This window comes from Prionailurus viverrinus, chromosome C2, assembly GCF_022837055.1.
Source record: "Prionailurus viverrinus isolate Anna chromosome C2, UM_Priviv_1.0, whole genome shotgun sequence".
NCBI classification, from domain to species: domain Eukaryota; kingdom Metazoa; phylum Chordata; class Mammalia; order Carnivora; family Felidae; genus Prionailurus; species Prionailurus viverrinus.
Genome location: NC_062569.1, coordinates 90391202 through 90411934, shown reverse-complemented (window position 1 = coordinate 90411934; position 20733 = coordinate 90391202). Strand labels below are relative to the sequence as shown.

Here is a 20733-nt window from a genome sequence, read left to right as displayed (position 1 = left end):
TGGTGGGAGGGGAATAGGAGCTGCCGCCCTCCTAACTCTGGGGTGGGCTACCCACCATGACCCATCCTGGCCCCTTCAATGTCAGGGCACCCTGGGGGCCCTCCTGTGGAGCTCTCTGCCCCTCCCCGACGTGCCCTGAGACTCACAGGATGTAGCAGATGACGCCGATGCTCCACATGTCCGTGGCATAGCCGATGGGCTCATAGTTGATCACTTCAGGTGCCACAAACTCTGGGGTGCCAAAGAGGACCTTCAGAGATCCGGCATTCTCTGTAACCAGGATGGAGAGGGATCAACTGCCAGAACATTCAGGAGCCAACCAGTGGTAAGCAAATGCTATCTGTGCGCATGGGAGGGACACAGACAAGGCCTGGCCCTCAGCTGCTTTCTGGGACAGAGACACTCAGCCTCTTTGTAAACAGAGGCATCAATGTACCAGTGAAACTGACAAACTGCACACTCACCGGGGTGGGATGGGGAGAGGAGGCCTATTCGTCCCTGCCCCCAAGTGAGTTTCCATGTGTCTGTCTCTTCCATGAGTTCCCTGAAGAAGGGACTGTGCCTTGTGCTTGGCAATAATCTCTGACATTCACTAAGTCCTATGTACCCTGCTACCTGTTTTATAAGGACTTTCCTATTTAATACTCTTGACAGCCCTGAGGGAGGTATGACCCTCATGTTCCTGAGGAAGAATAGGATACCCAGGGAAGATGTGTGATTTAGCACTTTTCACATGGCAGTCAGGACCTAAACCCAGGTGGTCCCATTCTGAGCCACACCCTCCTGCCCCCACCTTTCAACCCATAGCATCCTATCTCCTCCCAGAGCTGGCGGGAGGATAGCCAGGAAAGACCTTAACCCCTTGGTCCCCCTCAAAGGACCAGAGATGCCCAGTAGGATGCACATAGATACCATCTCCTGGGGGATCTATCAACAAAGGGGTGGGTGGCACACCTCTGGCCTGTGGGCCACACCTGACCTTGTTCATGACAGAGCCCATAGCAAATATTCTAAGACAAACCATTTAATGGCCTTCAGATTGAAAGCTCTGCTCCAGCCCCCAGCTGAACCCTTCCTGCCTCATTTTAGCTCGTCCCAGTTCTCAAGTAGTAGTAGACACGACTATCCCCACGTCTCTCACCAAGGGAGCCTGCACATCGTGTTCCTTGGGCTCTGACTGCCAGCTCCTGAGGCCAGTGGTGGCTTATTCATTCAAATTAGGAATGCTTCCTGCCTGAAGGCAGGCCCTGTACACCAGCTGTCGTCCCCTCAGCAGGTGGAGCAGAGCAGGCTCGCGTGCCCAGCATTGGCACTGATTCCCATGCAAGTCACAGCCTGGCAGAACCTAGATCCCTCAGTATCCTCTCTGTAACAGGGCGCCCTGGCACTCGCTCCCCTCAGGGTGGTGAAAGGCCAGTCTGTGCCAGCTCTCAGGTTCCTGTTGACAGGGAAGTGGTCAGGAGGTAGAGGGGGAGGCTGTTGCTGAGACATTGAACAGCTACACGGGCAGGGAGAATGTGGGCAGGGTAATAGGCAGCTGGTTACGGACCGAAATGGCTTCAGGGCTGGGTACGGAGGTCCCTACCACCTTCTCCCATCCACCCACCTTCCCAGGGCAGGAATAGCAGAGAGGCCTCAGAGAACCCCAAACTAGGTCTGGCGTCCTTGTTCCAGCCCCAGCACCTCTCCTGGCCGGTCCAGGTGGAACCTGCTGGGCAAAGCTACAGTTTCCTAGTCTATAAACCAGGGTTCAAAATCTGCCCTGTTTCTCTCACAGGGTTGCTGTGAGAACCAAATGCAAGTATGAGAAAGTGCTCTGGAAACCGTAGGGTAGGATGCAAATGGGAACAGGCGCCATTGCCAAAATGAGGTGCTGCTGCACCAGAGTGGAAGCTACAAGAGGGGACCATGACAACAGCCACAACAATAACGAAGAGCTAACACCTACACAGTGCTCACTATGTGCAAGGCACTGCTTGCATCACCTAACCTATACTAACTCACTCGACCCCCTAATAGCTCTATGAGGTGGGTATGGCTCTTATCCCATTTTACAGATAAGGAATTTGAGACTCTCAGTCAAGTCTATTTAGTGACAGGGGCAGGATCTGAGCCTCAGCAGCCACCACGGTCTCCGATTTCAACTCCAACACAGTGCATTCCCTCTCGTGCCCAGTGTGTGGAACACAAACGGCTACTGCCACTGCATGTGGGTGACAACAGGACAGGCGGATGGCCTTACCCAGCTTTCTGGCCAGACCAAAGTCGATGAGCTTGATTCTGGTGCCAGTCTTATTGACACACATGATGTTCTCAGGCTTGAGGTCCAGGTGGACGATGCCCTGCTTGTGGATGTACTCCACCCCCTCCGATATCTGCCTCATGTACTGGATGCATTCCCGCTCCGTCAGCTCAAAGTCCTCGTCAATGATGCGCTCGAACAGCTCACCCCCCGACACACTGCGGGAGCAAAAGGGATGGTCAGATCACAGGATTGCGGGGCCCAGGGCTGGCAGGGGATCTGGCCAAGAGCAGGCTGGGAATGGGGTGGGGAGGATGGTAGGGGGACTGGCAGGAAAACCTAGGTTAAGAGGGGCCTGGCATTTCTGCAGCTTCCTGAGTTCCAGTCCCCTGCCTTGTTATGTTGGTCCCAGTTTCCATTGTGTGAGGAAGCCCTGGACCTCCTGGTTTCCCTGCTCGGAGGACCTTGTTTGTGCCCACTGAGCTGCTGGGGGATTCAGGGGAGCATCTGGGCTGGGCAGTTTCAGAGGTGGTCATGAACTGAGAGATCTAGACATCATCTCCTCGACACAAAGGGTAACCACCAGCCAGGGTGTATAATGACGACAGGTGTGTAAGGAATCGCTCTTACAAGAGCTGAAGCTTGAAATACTCACGGCACCCATAAGCATCTGTTTTGCATAGCCAGGATCAGAAAAGTATCTGCAATAATAAGGAGCCTTGGCACATTTTCTAAAATTCACTGGCTGTTACCCATTACACTCACAGTTGTGATCAGTTGGCCTCCTCTGGCCAGGCCTATAGTTCCAGTTACTTCCTCCAGGTAAAACTGTTACACCTGTTCCCTTGCCCAGGCTGGAAGTATAGTATACCCTCCTGCCTGGATAGACTTTGGATCCTGACTGTGGTGTTTCTGGAGCTCACAGTGGGCATCTTCTGCTAAGGACTGGCCCAGAGGCTATAGCCAGCCAGCACATCGCCCTTCAGGGCAAAGGCATGGCCTTGCCTCCTGAGTTGCATGGGTCCTTTCTGTTCCCCTGTCCCAGCCCTCTGACCCACATTCCTTCCTTGCTGCTCAGAAAGTTTAAAGCACCTCCCCAGTGACCTTTATAGCATCCAGACATCAGTAAGCTGTTCTGCAATGGCCTATAGGTCCACCAGCTGAACACAGCTGAGTAGGCTTCCTTCTGGGCCTGTCCTCTTCCAAGGGACTTCCCTCTTCTTTTTTGCAGGGGAGGGGGAAGGGACATTTCCTCTTCTAAGGGGAGCCATCATGAAGAAGGGAAAGAGCTGAGTGTGGATCCTGTCCCTGCCTTTTATAAGCTGTGTGACTTTGGGCACATTACTTAACCTTTCTGAGTCCTGGTTTCCTTACCTGTCTCTACCTCATAAAATTGTTAGGAATGAAGGAACTTCTGCAAAGCATCATTCCTGACACACAGTAGGAGCTCAGCACATATTAATTACCATTTGACAACCTGTAGTGAGTCAGGTGGATCTCGTCACTGACCCCTGCTGGAGGGACAGACAGGGATGCAGCGTGGGGCCCAGCACACCACCGCCTCCATCACCAACACTTCCTGGGAGGGCTGAGCCAGTGGCCACTGGGGACGCTAGAACTGACATTCTAGAACCAACAGAGCAGGAGGTCCCTGGGTGGCCAGCAGGTGGCGCCTTTGTATCAAAGCCTTCCATTGCTATTGCTCTCTACCAAGGCTCCAAGTCAAATTCTAATCTACATTCCCAGGTCTCTTGGGAGCCTTACTGTCTCTGTTCCTCAATGTCCTCATCTGGAAGATGCACATAAAAATAGCACCACCTCACAGGGTTGCTGTGAAGACTGAGTGGATTAATACAGGTAAAGTGCTTAGCAGAGTGCCTGGCACATAGTAAGTGCTCAATAATGTTAATTACCTCCCCCCCCCCCCCCCAAACCAGTTGGGACCCTTATTGAAAATACAGACTCCCAAGCTCTTCCCCTGTAGATTCTGATTTAGAAAATCTTGGGAGGATCCAGATGTTAGCCAGATAATTCTTATGATGACACAAGCTTGGGAAATACTGGCTTCCAGCTTACCCAATAGCTGCCCTTGGGATGGCAGCTGAAATTCAATTCACCAAGAAATTCCTTTGAGAAAGCACTCCCGATTTCCCCATTTGAAATGATCTTTCCCTCCCTGGGTTTTCCACAGTCTTGTCTCTGAGCTTTTTGTATCAAGTCTGCCTTAGCTTATGCTTGTTTGCAAGTATGTGTGGAAAAGGTCTGGCTCATCTCTAGACCTTTATTTACACCTGGCCATATCTGGCACTGACAATGTGCCCCAAAATGTGTGCTTTTAAATTTAAAATATTCTGGAAAAGCAAGCAACCATTATTTTCAGTGCCTTTGGGAATGTCTGAGGCAATGTGTAGCGGAAATCTGAGCCACGGAGGTAATTACTACTGCATTTCTAGAGGTAACCTATTCAATGTAAGTTCAAATAGGTCCACACCTATTCAAATATACTTAATGTATTTTGAAAACTGTTCCGTGGTCCATTTTCTAGGATGGAAGGGATTACATAAATAGGATTAATGGTTCTGTGTAGGTTTCTCTTCAAAATACTCAAGGTTAGGGTGGAAAGAAGATGCCACCCACAGAGATGATGCCAAGGGCCAAGGCTGGGCCAGAGGGAATGTGCGCTTAGTAAACGGACAGTGAGCCAGTGAGCCAGTGAGTGAATACCTACTACCAAGGCTACCTAATCCCAAGGGATCAAATTCATTCCCCAAACTGTAGACCTTGGCCAGCCCCCATTGGCAGCCAGAAGGTATGGTGTTTCAGGGGACTCCAGACTCCATACCCAGACCCTCTATTCCTTGCTGAATATTCTTTGCTAAATTTTGCCAATGGTAGCACAAAAGTGAGGTGGGCGGCGGATGACTTGGTCTAAATCGCACTTCTGCTTCACTGCTGAGGGTCCCACTGCCCCTTGGAATGTCCCGAGCACACCCAAAGGACAAGCCCAGATTGCAGGCCAGGAGCCTGAGGGAATCTCCATGTCTGGGCAACACTGCTATAAAGGTGGGGGCTTGTCCTGTGATCAGAGGTCAGAAAGGCTGAAGGCACATATTACTTCTGATTTCTCACTGTGTCTGAGGCAGCTGAACCGACAGAGAGGCCCCTGGAATATATTTTCACTTTTCTACATCACCAGGCATTATCTTTCTCTTCATCTCAGTTTCTCCATCAAACAAGGAGAATAGCAAATGGTACCCTCTGCAAGCTAGCCTTTGCCCTCTCATGGCTGAGTCTGTTTAAGCTGGAAGAGAAGTACAGACCGAGTGTGAATGTGCTCCCACTTCTTTGGTTGAGCTCCTATCAAGGGGCAAGCTCTTTACCCCAAGTGCAGAAGAATCATCTGGCATCTGTGCGTGTCAGATTGCTCCTGCCCCTGGGAGAGACGTGGGGAAGAGGGATGAAAGCCAGGCCAGCCGAGGCCTTCTTACGTTTTCTCTCAACATTTTCCATCCAGCTTGCCAACTCGCATTTCCACGCTAAGTATGGTATTCTGCCCACTGGTGCTGCTGCCCGGCCTCTCCCAGGCTTGGCTGCCTCCTACCCCACTCCCGCACCCTCGCACAAACTTGCCCAAGGCTTAACATCTAAACATAAGACATTTCTCCGCATGTCCACGCATGCCCACACTGCCTGGACCCAGCAACTTGTTCTAGAATAAATGTGAAACGTTGCAGCTCACAGGGCTATTGTAAGGCTGTGATCGGTGAGGCCACAGACACGGGCTACTCTTGCCTGGAAGTGGGGAGGTAAGCTTAGACAGGGGCTGAAAACCGATTGTAAGATACAAATCCTAAGACACAAATGCAGCTTTTCTTTGGATCGTTTACAGTTCCACAGAATTGAAGTTTAGATGCTGGAAGGACTTAATAATTAGAAAATCACAGCTTGGCAGTAACAGGACCAGACTCCAGCTCTCCTGAATTGTAGGGTTTGTTCCACAACACCTAGTTGTATGTTAAATGCTCACAAAATAATTTTAAGTGAAAAAATAAAAAAGACCATGACACAGGAAAAGTCAATGTATCATACTATTAAGTCCCAATTATACAGCACAATGCCTGACATATATTATTCCATTTAATCCCCACATCATTCATAAAGCAGCTTATATACTCTGTGTACAGATAATAACACTAAGGATAGGCAAAGCTGAGTTACTTATTCAAGGCCACACAACAGGTAAGAGGCAGAGCTGGATTGACGGGAGATTTATCGGACTCACTTTGGACTCTGTGCTTTTAACCCACTATAGCTTTTCCAAATGTAAGTAAACCGAAAGGAAACACACCGAAGCCATCACAGAGAGAGGAGAGAAGGTCACACCTCAAGCCTGGGGAGGCCTCACTGGCCTCACCCTTCCTGGGAAGGAAGGTGTTGGTAGAGTCCCCTCCAAAGGACAGAGAGTCCTGACGCTCAAGATGAGCAATTCAAGGATGCTGAAGGCTATTTCACAATAGCTCTAAAGATTTCAGATGCACATGCCCTTTGATCTAGCACACCCACACTTCCAGGAATTCACCCTACAGATGTACATAGGAGTGAGAGGATGCAAGTACAAGGTTACAAACACTGCTTATTTGTAAAAGCAAAGACCTGGAAACTGTGAAACCGCCTTTCAAAAGAAGACTGCTCAAGTAAACTGTGGTTTATGCAAGGAAGGAAATTCCACGGGCAGGGTGAACGAGGAGGCCTATCAGCTACTGGTATGTTCACAGCAGTTCATACCAAGGTGAATTGTTGAATGAAAAGAAGCAAGACACAGGATAGTGGATATGAGTTAGCTTTGTGTGAAAAGGTGGGAACTATTTTTTAAAAATATATGGTTATATTTTCATAAAGAAACTTTGGAAGGATACAAACAATAAAATAAATAAAAATGGTTACTGGTGGCAGTGGTGGGGGCTATGGGGGACAGGGGTTGGAACGAACTCTCCATTGTGTATTTTCTCACATTTTTTTAAATGTGATTGTATAACATTAACAAATTCTGATTAAAAAAATAAAGGAAAGGAGGGGCACCTGGGTGGCTCAGTCGGTTAAGCATCTGACTCTTGACTTCAGCTTAGGTCATGATCTCACAGTTTGTGAGTTCAAGCCCCTTATAGGGCTCCGTGCTGGCAGTGAGGAGCCTGCTTGGGATTCTCTCTCTCTCCCTCTCTTTCTCTGCCCCTCACCTGCTCATTCTTACTCTCTCTCTAAAATAAATAAATAAACTTAAAAAGAAAAAGGAAAGGAAACTCTGAAAAACATAGACACCTCTGCAGAGGACACCTGGCTTACTGAGAACAATATGTGCATTTGTGTGTGTGTGTGTGTGTGTGTGTGTGTGTGCATGTGCACCTGTGTGTGGGTGTGTGCACACACATGGTCAGTGGCTCAGAGGTGAGACAAGTGGAGGATGGGGACTAGAGGAACCATGGATCCCAGGAAGCCTTGGCAGGAGGTCATGTGATACATGCCTCCGCCCATGTACAACTCAGCCCAGGAAGCACTACTCTCTGCTGAGGGAGCAGTGGAGAACACAAGCAGGCATGTATGGGGGCATGCAGGGCACAGGAGGAGGACAGGAGCAAGGGTTACGCTCCTGCATCCTGCGCCCCCAGCCCTGGGCCCCTCTTCTTTTGAAGGCCATTCAGGAAGTTGCTGTGTCCCTCCCCTTCCACTCCAAAGCTACCTCTAGGTGAGAATGTCCCTGAACGAAAGGAGCCTACAGGTAACCTTGGCCCTTTCACAGGGAGGTGAGGGTGAAAAGGGGGCAGGGGTCCTCAGAGATCCGCCAATTTGTTATGGCAGTGAACAGGGCTGCTGTGGGCTGCTGGTCATGGGTTAGGGCCACAGGTGAGCACAGATCTGCTGTTCTGAGTGGGCGACACCCGGCCACGTGGGCTGGGGAGTGTCCTTCATGTCATAGGCCCGCCTGCAGGGCTCTCCATTTCCAGGCAGAGGGGTTTGGGTGTGGGCACACACAAGGGGCCCCCAGCAAACCACTCACATTTCCAGGACCATGACGATGTTGGCCTTTTCTTCAAAGGCATCCACACACTGGACCAGCTTGGGGTGGTGGAGGCAGTTCATAATGCTGATCTCCTGCCGGATATTCTCTTTCTCTTTTGCTGAATATGCCTTGAAGAATTTCCCTGCCCAGATTTTTCCAGTTTTCTTTTCTACAAGTCGAAAGACCTGTCCAAATTTCCCACTGGAAATGAAAGGAGGAGGAGAGGAAAGGCAAATTTAGCCAAGCTTTCCACTAAATTGGGGCTGACAAATGGTGGCCTGTGGGACAAATCTAGCCCACCTCTTTTTAGAAATAAAATTTTATTGGGATGCAGCCACACCCACTGGTGCGCACACTGTCTACAGCCACTTTTGTGCTTCAGTGGCAGAGTGGTAGCTGCGACAGAGAGCATATGGCCCACAAAACCTAAGCTACCCATTTTCTGGCCCTTTATAGAAAAGTCTGCCGGTCCCTGCTCTGGATCATGAAGGGTTCCTCTAACACAGACAAACCTCCTCTCCCTCACCTGTCACCCCAGCCTGTGCCTGGCCCCGCATCCCTGCCCCAACACTACCCAGGTTTGCTGTTCTTTCAGGGCCATCACTTCCTTGGGCTGAGGCTTCCACCCTGGCTGGTGGGTTTCTCTCCCCTTCCCCGAAGACAGACCCATGAAGTTGGGTGGAGACAGTCCTCCCCAACTACAGAGAACTTCCGAGTGGCTGCTTTCCTTCTGCTCCACTGCTCAGCACTGGTCCCCTGGACACGGCCCAGGAAGGCCCCTGCCGTCCACTGCACGGGAGGAGAGTGAGGTATTCCTCTGACACAGCTCCTCCCGACAGGGCAGGCTCCTTGTGCAGAACTGTTGAGGCTGGTGTCACTCCTTTCTTCCCCAGGAACTTGCTAGAAATCAAACCTGAGCCCCGTCCCCTTTTCTTCCATCCTGCTCCTATAGGGATAGTTAGCAGGAGACAGTTGGCCCTGGGTGCTGCTGCTGGAGGGGACAGTGTGGCTGTGACGAGGGCTCAGGGTTGGGGTCTCCACACTCCAGGGGAGAGCCAGAGCTAATAGTGTGGGCCAGATTCATAGAGTGAGCAGCTGTGCCTTTCAGGGGTGTGCATTTTATGGATGCATTAAAGCTACAGTTGCTGAACAGACTGGTCAGGCTTGACTGACTCCTGCAGATGACATGGAAGGTAGCCTCCGACAGTCTGACCCCGACCCAGTCACCTTATCAGCCTGGTTGGAGTAACGCACAGGAAAGGCAGGGCTTGCTCAAGCCTCTCATGGAGTTGAGTCGGTTGCACAAGAAGCTCCTAAGAGCGCCCTGGCTGAGGTTGCCCTCTTGGGGTGCTGACCCAGGTCAGCACCTCCTGCTTCTGCAGGGGGCCTCAGCATGGGAAGCTGGCAGAACCCAGGAAAAGATGGGAAGACAAGGCATGGAATTTAATGATGGGATCTGCGCCACCCCCACTCTGGGGGCCCCAAAGGCACTTCCTGCACCACTTACGAGCCTAGTCTCTCTTCGATGTCGTAGAAGTCAGACACTTTGTGTTCAGTATTGACAATCACCGTCCGGTAGTCGACCTCAGGTTCCTTCTCATCTGCAGGGTGGGGCGGGGTGAGTGTGAGCCATCCGATTCCTCGCTCGCCCCCCTCCCCGCCTCGAGTCTACCTGAGGACAGGTGGCCAGCACTCACCATCATCTGACACCTCCACTTCGTCCTTTGGCTCTGGGAGTGGAAGGAGATGGGGAGAGACACAGAGGACACAGTGATTAGTACTGAAGACGCATTGAGAGTGAAACATGCTGGGGCCTTCATCACGCCTCAGCCTTCCCAGGCCCAAGACCACCAAGCCCAGAGCTGTGGGCACGGCTAGGTGGTGGGTCAGTCTGCTCTGCAGCCGGGCCACGGACACATGGACACACCAGCAGGCCCTGGCCTCCTCACCCCACCGAGCAGCTTCCCCCCTGGCTCTTGCTTCCATCCCTTCCTCTGTGACCTCGTGGTCCCCTGGACACAGCCTTCTTCACAGAGCTTCCAGGCTCCAACTTTCAGAACCCACACATGACTGTGACAGCCCCTTTCTGCTCTTGCTTGAAAGTCAGCAACATAAATTGCTCCTAGTGTCAAATCTACTTATCCATTTGATGGTTAATGGTACATGGGATTCCAGCCCTGGGCCAGGTATCTTGCCAGGTATTGTGGGCATACAACCAAAATACACAGAAGGCATGATCTCTCCTTTCTTGGGGCTCACAATTTAGCGGGGAGGCGAAACCACATATCCTAGAAATATCCATTACAAGTGTTCTATAATCAAGCACATGATATCAAAGTACAAATATACATATACATATGTAGGAAGTTGACATGAAATGAGGCAATTATAAAGTCAGAGCAATTATTCTGGGAAGAAGGAGCCCTCGAGTTGGGTCTTAAAGGAAATGCTGGAACACAACAGGGAGGTGGGTGAGGTCACACAGTGAAACCAGCAGGTGTTAAGAGGGCGAGAAGGGACATAAGCAGCACATACTGGCTGCTCATATGGATGTATCAGACGAGAATGGCAGGGTGGGGAGGGGGCGTGAGGGGACAGGCAGGTGCCCACCAAACACATCCACTTCAGAGCTGCAGGCTTTCCTTTGGCATAGGTTTGTCCCTATCAGGCCACTATGGCTTCTTGACTTTGGCCAAGTACCTTTCCCTTTCTGGGCCCCAGTGTCCTCATCTGTAAAAGAAGGGAGTTGTACTTATAGGTGATTTCTAGGGTCCTTGGCTAGCTCTGGATGCCATGTTCTGTGACATGCTTTATGCTCCTTAGTCATGATGTGGGCTGTGGTCCACTGGCAGAGGGAGCCAATGTTGGTTTCCTGAGACAGAACAAAGACCTAAGAAAAGTTGGAGAAGGAGGACAGAGATTTTACCAGTGCAAGTGTGTGTGTGTGTGTGTGTGTGTGTGTGTGTGTGTGTGTGAGAGAGAGAGAGAGAGAGAGAGAGTAAGACTTGGGGGGACAGAGTGTGTGACAGGGGACATCATGTGGGTGAATCCCCCAGGAGCTGTGATGTGTTTAGGGTCCTTACAATGCTGTTGATGAAGCTTAGCTTTAAACAACTAAACAGAAGTGAGATGGAGAAGAATAGTCTGTCGCAGGAAGGAAAATGCCCCGGAAACATTTAGTAATAAGATAGATGGGAACCCTCAGATCCATGGTGGGGTTTCACAGATAGCGCCAGGACAGGAATCTAACTGGCCAAGTCTTCTAACTCGCATATTTGAGAGTGGAGAATGACCATGTCAGTTCATAGATGATCAGAACACATCTGGGAACAACACCTGGAAGGCATGATGGAGTCACATTTCAGAGAGAATGGAATCATTCAGCCTTCTGGGGCGGACAAGCCCCAGGGCATCTAGTGAGAACCCAAGTGTGGGAGCCCCGTCCCTCAACTTACTGCTCTGGCCAACAGAATGCTGTCACGGGTCGGGGGTCTGGATCGGGGTGCGGGGAATGCACTGGCCACAAGCAGGTATTATTCCTCTGCTCTCAGCAGAGCCTGGGGCCATCTGCTCCTGGAACCAGGGCTTTCGGCACTTAGGAAGTAGCCCTGGGGCTGGAGAGGTATGGAAAGCCACTGAAAGAGCTGCCGTGTGAAGATGGTCAGAAATGGTTAGGCCTCTCTGGTTAGGGAAAAATGTCTGTAGCAGCTATGATTTAAAAAAAAAATCACAATGGCCAAGGGTAAGATTAAGGTTATAGACTTTTACCAACTAATAAGTACTATAACTGGAGAGAACAATTTAGTGTTATGCCTCACATAGGAGGACGGCGGTAGGCATATGGAACTCACATCTCGAGATGTACCATAAGGATAATAAATAGGTTTAACAGACGTTTAGGTCAGTTCAACAACGGCACTTCAGACAGGGCTGTAAGGGAAGCAAGGGGTTCAAGTCAATGACGAAGGATGCTGTCACTGGCTGGGCCTTGGAGATAAAATACTAACAATGATAACAACATTTACTGTCAGGGAGGCCCAGCGTACTGGTCCATGGTGCTCCTGTCTGAGAGAGTGGCTTCACCTGTTCCCATGCCACTCACCGGGGTGTGCAATGGACAGCAGGACGAGAGAGGAAGGAGAAGGCAGACTTCCCTGGCCTGGCATCTTTAGGAGGAGCTGTCTGTACTTCCCTAGTGAAGGAGCATCAGCTGTGCTGTGAGCCCATAAGGGGCTTTCCAATGGCCTGGCACCAGGGGCATCTTCCAGATGGCCCTGGAGAGGGCATGCAGTTCTAGAACTGGCCTCTCCCAGTGTCTCAGACACCAGTTAGAGATTATACAGCTGGCCTTCTTGCTCGCACCACAAACACCACACCTGCCCTTCACCTCTGCCTTATTTTCCCTTGGCAATTAAGATGCAGAATGTTCTCCTGATGCTATGGTTGTGGGGACCTAGGCCATTCTCAGGGAATTCACGCCCTTATTTCCGGGCTCACTGCTACCACACAAATCTTCCTCTGTTTGAAACAGGCCAAGACCCCTGGCTGAGATATTTCCCTTCTTCCTTTTCCTTCTCACTCTGCCTCCATTCTGCTTGGAGGGGGAAGCGGCCACAAGGAGAGGGGCAGGATAGGAGGTGGGGAAAGGCCATGGTTCAATTAGCTAAGTTCAGTAATAAAGGTCTGTAGTAACAGCAGAGGTGAGCCACTCGGTTTCCATCTTTCCACCACAGAAGGAGCTGTGGCTGGAGGAACTTCAACAAGACATTTAAAAACTATTCAGAAAGAGCTATGAGATCCAAGAGCTAAGCACAAGAACTGTTTGGAAGATGGTTCTGAGATATTTCTGCAAATAGATGAGTCTCATTTCCCTGGAGTAGTGTCTGAGACAAGACCAGATGAGCACTGGGGACCCTCACGTGGCAGGCCTCTAGGGAGTCCCTTGGACTGAGCTGTCTGTGGCTGAGGGCTGTCACACACCTGGTGCGCACTAGAGGGCACCCCAGCCCCAGAGAGGCGTCTATAGCCCCCGACCGGGTGAGCAGGGATATTTGGCTCATCTCTGGCCCTCAGGGGCTCTACATCTCTAATTGCCCTCAGGCTTGCAAGAAAGCCCCAACTCTGCAAGAAGCCTTTCTCACAGCTGTTTTGCTAACAACTATATATTCTAGAACAAATTAGGATCAGGAGCAAGGACAGAGTGGATTTAAGACTTACAGTATGGATAGATAGGGTGGGGCAGAGATGAAGGCCTGGCTGGGATGGGAGAGAATGCTGTCTTGGGGGCAGTGCTTCTGCTTACCCAGGTTTGGGGAGACAGGGAGGGGAGCTGGATGGGTTGGGGATTCTAGTCTGAGGGGCGGCTCTGATTAAGAAGGCCACTGAAGCGGGGTGGGGACACCTCTGCTTTGTCCTGTACCACCTGGAATAGTGCCAGAACACAGGAGGAGTGCAGAGGAGTGCAGAGCACCGTGTGAGTGAATGTAGCGTGAGGGTCGGGCGCTTAGCAGGGACAGAATGGAGAGGTCAGGATGAAGCAGAAAACCCAGGCTGCTAAGGCAGAGGCAGGAGGAGTACTGGTGGCAGTGGGGAAGGCGAGAGCCCACATAAGTTGCACTTAGTGAAGGGAGGGTTCAGTAGCCCTGCCGTTATGATGACCACCGTACCCCACAGGCTCCCTAGAGAGGAGCTGCCATGACCACCTCTCCCATCCCTCCTCTACATGCACACGCATGTGTGCACACACACCACACTTCTCTGAGAGCCATTTCCCTTTTAAGGTGGACAGAGATGACCTACCCAGGTTATAACTAAAAGCATCTGACCAGTGCACAGAAGTCTTCCCTCGGAACATCCCTACACCCCACCCTCCCACCGCCTCCACCCTCTGCCCCTCAGGCCTAATGCTTGCCAACTGTTCTGTCCTCCGCCCCCCCCCCCCCATCACTCCCCCCAGCCATCCAGCTGGCCCTGAGCGGTGGGAGCAGCATCCAGTCTGGAAGCCCTGGGTGGCCTGGACCCCTCCTCTGGCTTGCAGGCTATTTTTGCATTTCCTTTTGTCTGCTCTCAGCCAGGAGGGGCCCTAGGGGGAGAACTGAGGACCACAGTGGGATTTGGCTGGCTGCAGGGGAAGAAGGGAAAGGCCACCTGCCCAGAGCCTGGTGGTCCTCGCCCTTGTCCCCACACACTCTCCCTACAGGCCTAGGAGCTGCTGTCCTGGCCTCCTGGGAGCCACACCTTGCAGCTCCGAGGGCCTCTGTCCTCTGCATGGGTTTTATCGGGGATTCTACCATTTCTCCTGGTGTCTGCCATAGGGGCCCTGGACACTTTCCTTTCCATCTAGGGAACATCTCACTGCAATGCTGTCTCTTCCCTTGTCACTTTTCAAGAGGTAGGGAGTGTTCTTGAACAAAGCAATATGCTACAAACATAAAACTGAATGCCTGTCCTGGCACCCCCACGCTAACCTGCTTGCTCCCCACAAAGAAGGTCAAAGGGCGGCAGATGGCAGTTTTGTTACCCCGCTTCCCTCAGCAGACATTTGTGAGCAGCTAGTGGGCAGGAGCCCCAGGACAGCTGCCCGGAGGCTCAGCAGGGCCATCCTGGGGGCCAGGATCCATACCCCTGTGGCTCCCATGTCCCAGAGCACAGGGGTAAAGGCCCCCAAGACAGGGCTGCACTGGCAATCTTGTAAATTTGGAGTGTTTTCCACTGGCATCCTCCAAATTTCTTTCTGGAGCCCTCTTTTAATATGAAAGTAAAATGGGGCACCTGGGTGGCTCAGTCGGTTGAGTGTCCAACTTCAGCTCAGGTCATGATCTTGTGGTTCATGGGTTTGAGCCCCACGTTGGGCTCTGTGCTGACAGCTCAGAGCCTGGAGGCTGTTTCGTGGATTCTGTGTCTCCCTCTCTCTCTGTCCCTTCCCTGCTCGTTCTCTCTCTCTCTCTCTCAAAAAATAAACATTTAAAAAAATAATAATATAAAAGTAAAGAGTTCATGTCTATTTTATATCTAATATTTTCACTAAAGAGGGGCATCAAACTATAATGGCAGTTCCATATTCGTGATGCCTCTGGTCGCGTGGGGACTTCAGACTGGCCCTGTCCAGCTCCCTGTCCTTTACTCTCCCCTCTTCTCTAAGCCTCACACCCTTAAGCTCTCCCTCTCCCAGTGCCCTTTCCCTTGGTGTCCCTCCACCCTCTTCCCCGCCCCCCCCACCTCTTCTCCACCTTACACTCACGGCACTCTTTTCTTCTTTTCACATTGAACTTCCTGAAATAATATTCCACACTCCTGGCCTCTCTTCTCCCACTTATTCCTTAACCCCAGGGCAACCATTTTCCACCCTGTGGAAACACTTTGGACTTTCCTCTCAAAGATCGCTGAATATCAAAGGGATAAATCCCTGAGTCCTCATCTCTTTCTGTATTTAGCACTGCTGCTGTTCGCGGAGCCCTCTCTGCAATCTGTGTTTCTTCAACGCGGCTCCAGCTTCTGCTTCTCTCTGCCTCATCCTTCCTTCTGGCCTTGCAGGATTCTTCATCTCGGTATCCGCACTGACTTTCTCTACCACTCTCAGTGACTTCATTGAGCCCATGGCTTCAATAATCAATTAAATATATATAGCGAAACCCCCAAATCTGTAGTTCTGGCATAAACCCTTCTCCTGAGCTCTAAATTCAGCCAGTCAGCAGTCTGAAGATGCCTGGATATCCCTTAGACACCTCATCTGCACGGGACTGAGACCAGAACTTGCATCTTCTCCAGGACATCCGGCTGCCTAACGTCCAAGTCCCTGGGAGGCAGCCTGACCTCCTCCTTCAGTTTAACCAAAGGACTACAGGCTTCAGGTCAGACAGCTTACCATTTACATTACATGCTTTGGGATCTTGGGCAAGTTGCTTCATCCCTGTAAACCTCATTTCTCCTATCTGTAAAACGGGGGTAGTAACTATCTACTTCAGTGAGTTAGATGCATAAAATGATGCATGTAAAGTGCTCAACACACTGTTAGCATATAGCAAGTGCTTGATATATGTTAGCCACCAAGAACTATGATAATAAATGCCTCTTAAATTTGTATTCAGTTACCCAAGCCAGGAACTGGAAGTCATCCTGAACTCTTCTCATTTTTCCTTCAATTCTACCCAAAAAGTCATTGAGAATAGTCAGTTCTACCTGTTGAGGGTTTAGTTCGTGCCCTTACCTATCCCTCACCTGGAATGCACCACAGAAGCCCAACTGGTAGCTCGCTGACTCCAATGTCACCCCCCCACTTCCACTTGGGTACTTCCCAAACTGTCACACACATCTGAATCCATGGGGGTGGATCATGTTGAAATGAAGGTTCAGAAGGGACCAGAGGAATGGAGGGGCGAAGGGTCTGCATTTCCAGCAAATCCCAGGATCCCAAGACTCTGGTCTAGACCACACTTTGAGTAGCAAAACTCTACTCTTTCTCCAATTCTCTTTCTAAAAAAACAGATGTGGGGCGCCTGGGTGGCTCAGTTGGTTAAGTGTCTGACCTTTGACTTTGGCTCAGGTCACGATCTTGCAGTTTGTGAGGTTGAGCCCCACACTGGGCTCTGCACTGACAGCATGCAGTCTGCTTGGGATTCTCTCTCTCCTCTCTCTCTGCCCCTCCCCTGCGCATGCGCGCTCTCTCTCTCTCTCAAGATAAACTTAAAAAAATAAATAAATAAATAAAACTAGATGTGATCATATCAATCCCCTGCCTGGAATCTTTGATCAACTTCTCAATTTCACCTGAACTGCCCCTTCAGGGTTGCCTTCTTCTGTTCTGTCTTGCACAGCATATGCCCTGGCCACACACAAGCTCCTCAAAATGCCATGCATTTCCATCACTTTGCACCTTTGGACACGCTGCTTTCTCTGGGAGGAATGCCTCTCCCTATTTCCCTGCCTTTTGGAAGCCCATTCCTTTTTCCAAGACTCAGCATATGTGTCAACTCTTCTAGGAAGCCTTATTCAACCTGCATGGCAAACTCAATCACGCTTTCTGCTGTGTCTCCTTTGTTTACATCACTATAATCTCATGTATCCCCTCTCATTATAGCTACTGTCTACACAGCTGTGTTCCTAGTTAAGATTTTAAGCCCCTTGTCTAATTTGTCTTTGTGTCCCTAGAACCTGGCACTGAGTAGACAGTGCAAGAGAAGGAGGGAGGCGGGTGCAGGGGGAAGCTGAAACTTCAGGCCCATCTGAACTCCCGCCTTCCAGGTCTTTGCTCCTGATTAACACACTGTTACCCCCTGGTGGCAGTGTACCAAAACTGCTGGTTCAATGTGTTTTGAAGGTCAAAGATACTTCTAAAGGATGGATTAGCATCACAACCCTGGAAATCAAGATCCCAAAGACTCTGCCAGCCACCGTTGATGTCTTTCAGTTCTCAGTACCCCTCTCAGTACAGGTTTCTACGGGCACAAGGTAAGTCACACAAACTTACTTCAAGCCAGTGATAAAGCGGAAGATAGCCTACCCTCTGGTTTCTCTCCCACTGCTGTGAGTTCAGACTCCTGGCTCGGCTCACTGGTTCCGTACACGTTGACTGCACGCACACGGAACTTATACTCTCGGTCTGGCAGCAGGTCCTGGACGTTAAAAGAGGTGCTGCGGCATGTGGCTAGTTCCTTCCACGTTTTGTCCACTGAGTCCCAGATTTCGACGCTGTAGGACTGCACGGCACTGCCCCCATCATATGAGGAGCCATACCAGGACAGGGTCAACGAGGAGCTCCGGATGTCAGAGGCGCACGGTGTGCCGGCCGGGGGGTCTGGCTTGTCTGGGGACAGAGAAGCACAACATCACACAAGCCTTCAGGATTACGGTGGCGGGGGTGGGGGGGGGGGTGGGAAGAAGAATTGCACGGAAAGAACATTCCTGAATTAGCTTTGTGTTGGGGGAGAAGCCCGTAGATCCCCAGCTGCCAGCCCTGGTCCTGGCTTTCCTGACCTCATCTACACAGTCACACCTATGTAAAAACACACCTACACAAAAAGCCACACAAAAACCTACTTGCTGGAAAAATAACCCTCCTTTTTTGGCTAGTTTTCCAGTCTACAAGTCATGATTTCCTGTACTCTGCCTCAGTCATAAACATATTTCTTTGAGTAAACAGATCTAGGAAGCTGCCCAGAAGGCGTGGACTGCTTCCCATCAAAAATATGTTTTGAGAGAGAATTCAGAGTGTGTGTGTGTCTCTGTCAGGCCCTAGGCCAGTGGCCTGAGACATAACTAGGGTCAGTCTCCACTTTCTCTGGGACTTGGGAAACATCTGCCCCCCTGACAGGCAGTATAGCACAGTGAGCTCTGAAGTCAGATGGATCTGGGTTTGACCACAGCCCTGTCTACATTCACTACTTGCTCAGTTCTCTGTGCCTCAGTTTCCTTATCTGCAAGCAACGGAGATAATAATAGCACTTGGATCACAAGGTTGTTGTGAGGAGTTCCTGGAAAAGTGGCTGGCTTGAAGAGCCATCACTATCATTATTGTAGGAGTTTATTTCTAATTTTATAATCCATAAAAAGTTACTCGCACCCTACCTCTTGTATCCTCATAGGGCCAGTATGAAATGAGGTAAAGAATTTCAAAACCAAACCGCAGTAGCAAATCACAACCATCCCTGACTGCGGGCTGGGAAAAGAGCAGAGGACACAAGCTAGCAGCGGCCCCTTCGGCTCGCTGCCTTCCCATTCAGACCAGTAATGTTGCCAGCTTCAAGGCAAATCACGGTAGCCAATATTTTGATGGGGTTCTCGAGTTTTGCTGATCTTGTCAGTTGCTCGTCTGAACAAAATTCTATTTTTCAGACTTAGTTTTTACAGGTGGTTGATTTAGCTACAGATAGGAGTATTCAGTAACCTCCACCCCCCACCTTGCTCAAGGCAGTTTGAGGTGTAGAGTTCCCCAAACTAGCAATTAAAACCATGCTTGTCATGCTATGTGATTTTACAAGCTATGTGAACTCAAGCGAATTCCTTAACTTCCAAGTTTCCAAACTCCTAGTTGGTCTTTTTTATTTGGAAGATGGTGCTAATATGTATCTACCTTTTAGGGGGTTTATAAACAGGAAGTAAGCAAACCCAGGTAAAGTCCTTGACTCCTACTCTCCCTCCCTTCAGCAAGACAGGAAGGCCAAAGAGAATTTCTGCAAATGACTCTACGCATATAGCAAAGAAAAAAACCTGTTGACGTGTGTATGTGTGTGTGTATACACATCCACACACATACATGTACATTCTCACCCCCCCCCCCCCCAGACCCCACAGCTTCCATGGCCTGGAAGCCATTCACTGCCTTGCAACCCCAGCCTGGACCTCGCCTGGAAGGACTCGGATTGTGACAGGGCTACTTTCCACCGTTGGCAGTCCCTCTGGAGGCCTCCTGTGATGGAGCCGCTTTCACTGGTTGTTTAAAGTGTTCTCTTAGAAAAACCATTTGTTCTGAAAGATGTATTGGCCTTTTTAGAAATATTTCTGGTGTTGGTTAAGATGTTTATTACTTTAAACTCTTGTAGAGGCAAGTGGTTCAAGTCCTCTCAAGACCCAGTGAAGGAAGTAAAAAAGCCCAAAGAGGGATGAAAGACAGACTCACTGCTTCCCCCAAAGAAACCTGCCTGGAAAACATCTGATTGGACACGTTTCGAGTCATGTAGGTTTATACAACAAATGCAGACACACTCCACTGACTGATTTTTCTCCCTTCTGCTTTGGTTAAGGAAAGAAAATGTTGAGAAATGGGTATTGCAGAAGAGGTACTATTTGTACCCTACCCTGTTCCAGATGTTTCTTGGCTGAAAGGATGAGAAAAATGGACAAATGATATACATTCACCTCCTGCAGCACAAGAGAAGATGTGAAATTGGTGGGGGGAGCTTTAATTCCGAGTGAAACTTCAATGCTTTCAAGGAATCTGATTCCAAATTGAGGGGTTCAGAAAAGACTCACAAGTCTGAAGTGGTCGGAGAATGGAAGCGCCCACCCTCACGCCTGCCCTTAGGGCCATGGGCTGTGCCTGATGCCCTCTGTTCTTTCCAACTGACAGCCTCACACAGAGGCTGGACTAGCCAGGGAGGAAAACGCTTGGGACAAGAGAGACGTCCTCAGAACAGAATGCCTGTGAGCCTCCCTTCCACACTAAGCACACAAATGCACTCGGGTTGGGAGGGGGACCCTGGGCATGGCCTGGTAAAGGCAAGGCGGGCTCAGTGTCTAGAACCCTAAGCTCTACGCCGCCTTGGAATTCTCCCATGGCTCCCTGGAGACGTGAGTAACAGAATGGGAAATGCTGAGTCTAAGGGAAGAGTCTCAGATGGCACCAGCTTCAGGATTTTCTGTTCAGTCCTGGGAAAATAGACGATCTCCTCTCCACTACTTCTCAAGGGAGCAGCTGCCCTGGCAGTCTCCGTGCACCTGT

General features: G+C 50.4%; 1 protein-coding gene across 6 annotated transcripts in view; it reads right to left on the bottom strand.

Moving 5' to 3' along the window:
* The window catches only part of MYLK (myosin light chain kinase), a 229635-nt gene that overhangs the window by 41691 nt on the left and 167211 nt on the right, over positions 1 to 20733 (bottom strand). For all 6 annotated transcript variants that reach the window (XM_047874662.1, XM_047874663.1, XM_047874666.1 and 3 more), the window contains 6 exons: positions 17797 to 18099; positions 9995 to 10027; positions 9805 to 9898; positions 8295 to 8498; positions 2243 to 2460; positions 147 to 270 (listed from right to left, as the gene is read on the bottom strand). In XM_047874662.1, coding sequence (XP_047730618.1) covers positions 147 to 270; positions 2243 to 2460; positions 8295 to 8498; positions 9805 to 9898; positions 9995 to 10027; positions 17797 to 18099 — 976 coding nt within the window. The remainder of the gene's footprint in view (positions 1 to 146; positions 271 to 2242; positions 2461 to 8294; positions 8499 to 9804; positions 9899 to 9994; positions 10028 to 17796; positions 18100 to 20733) is intronic.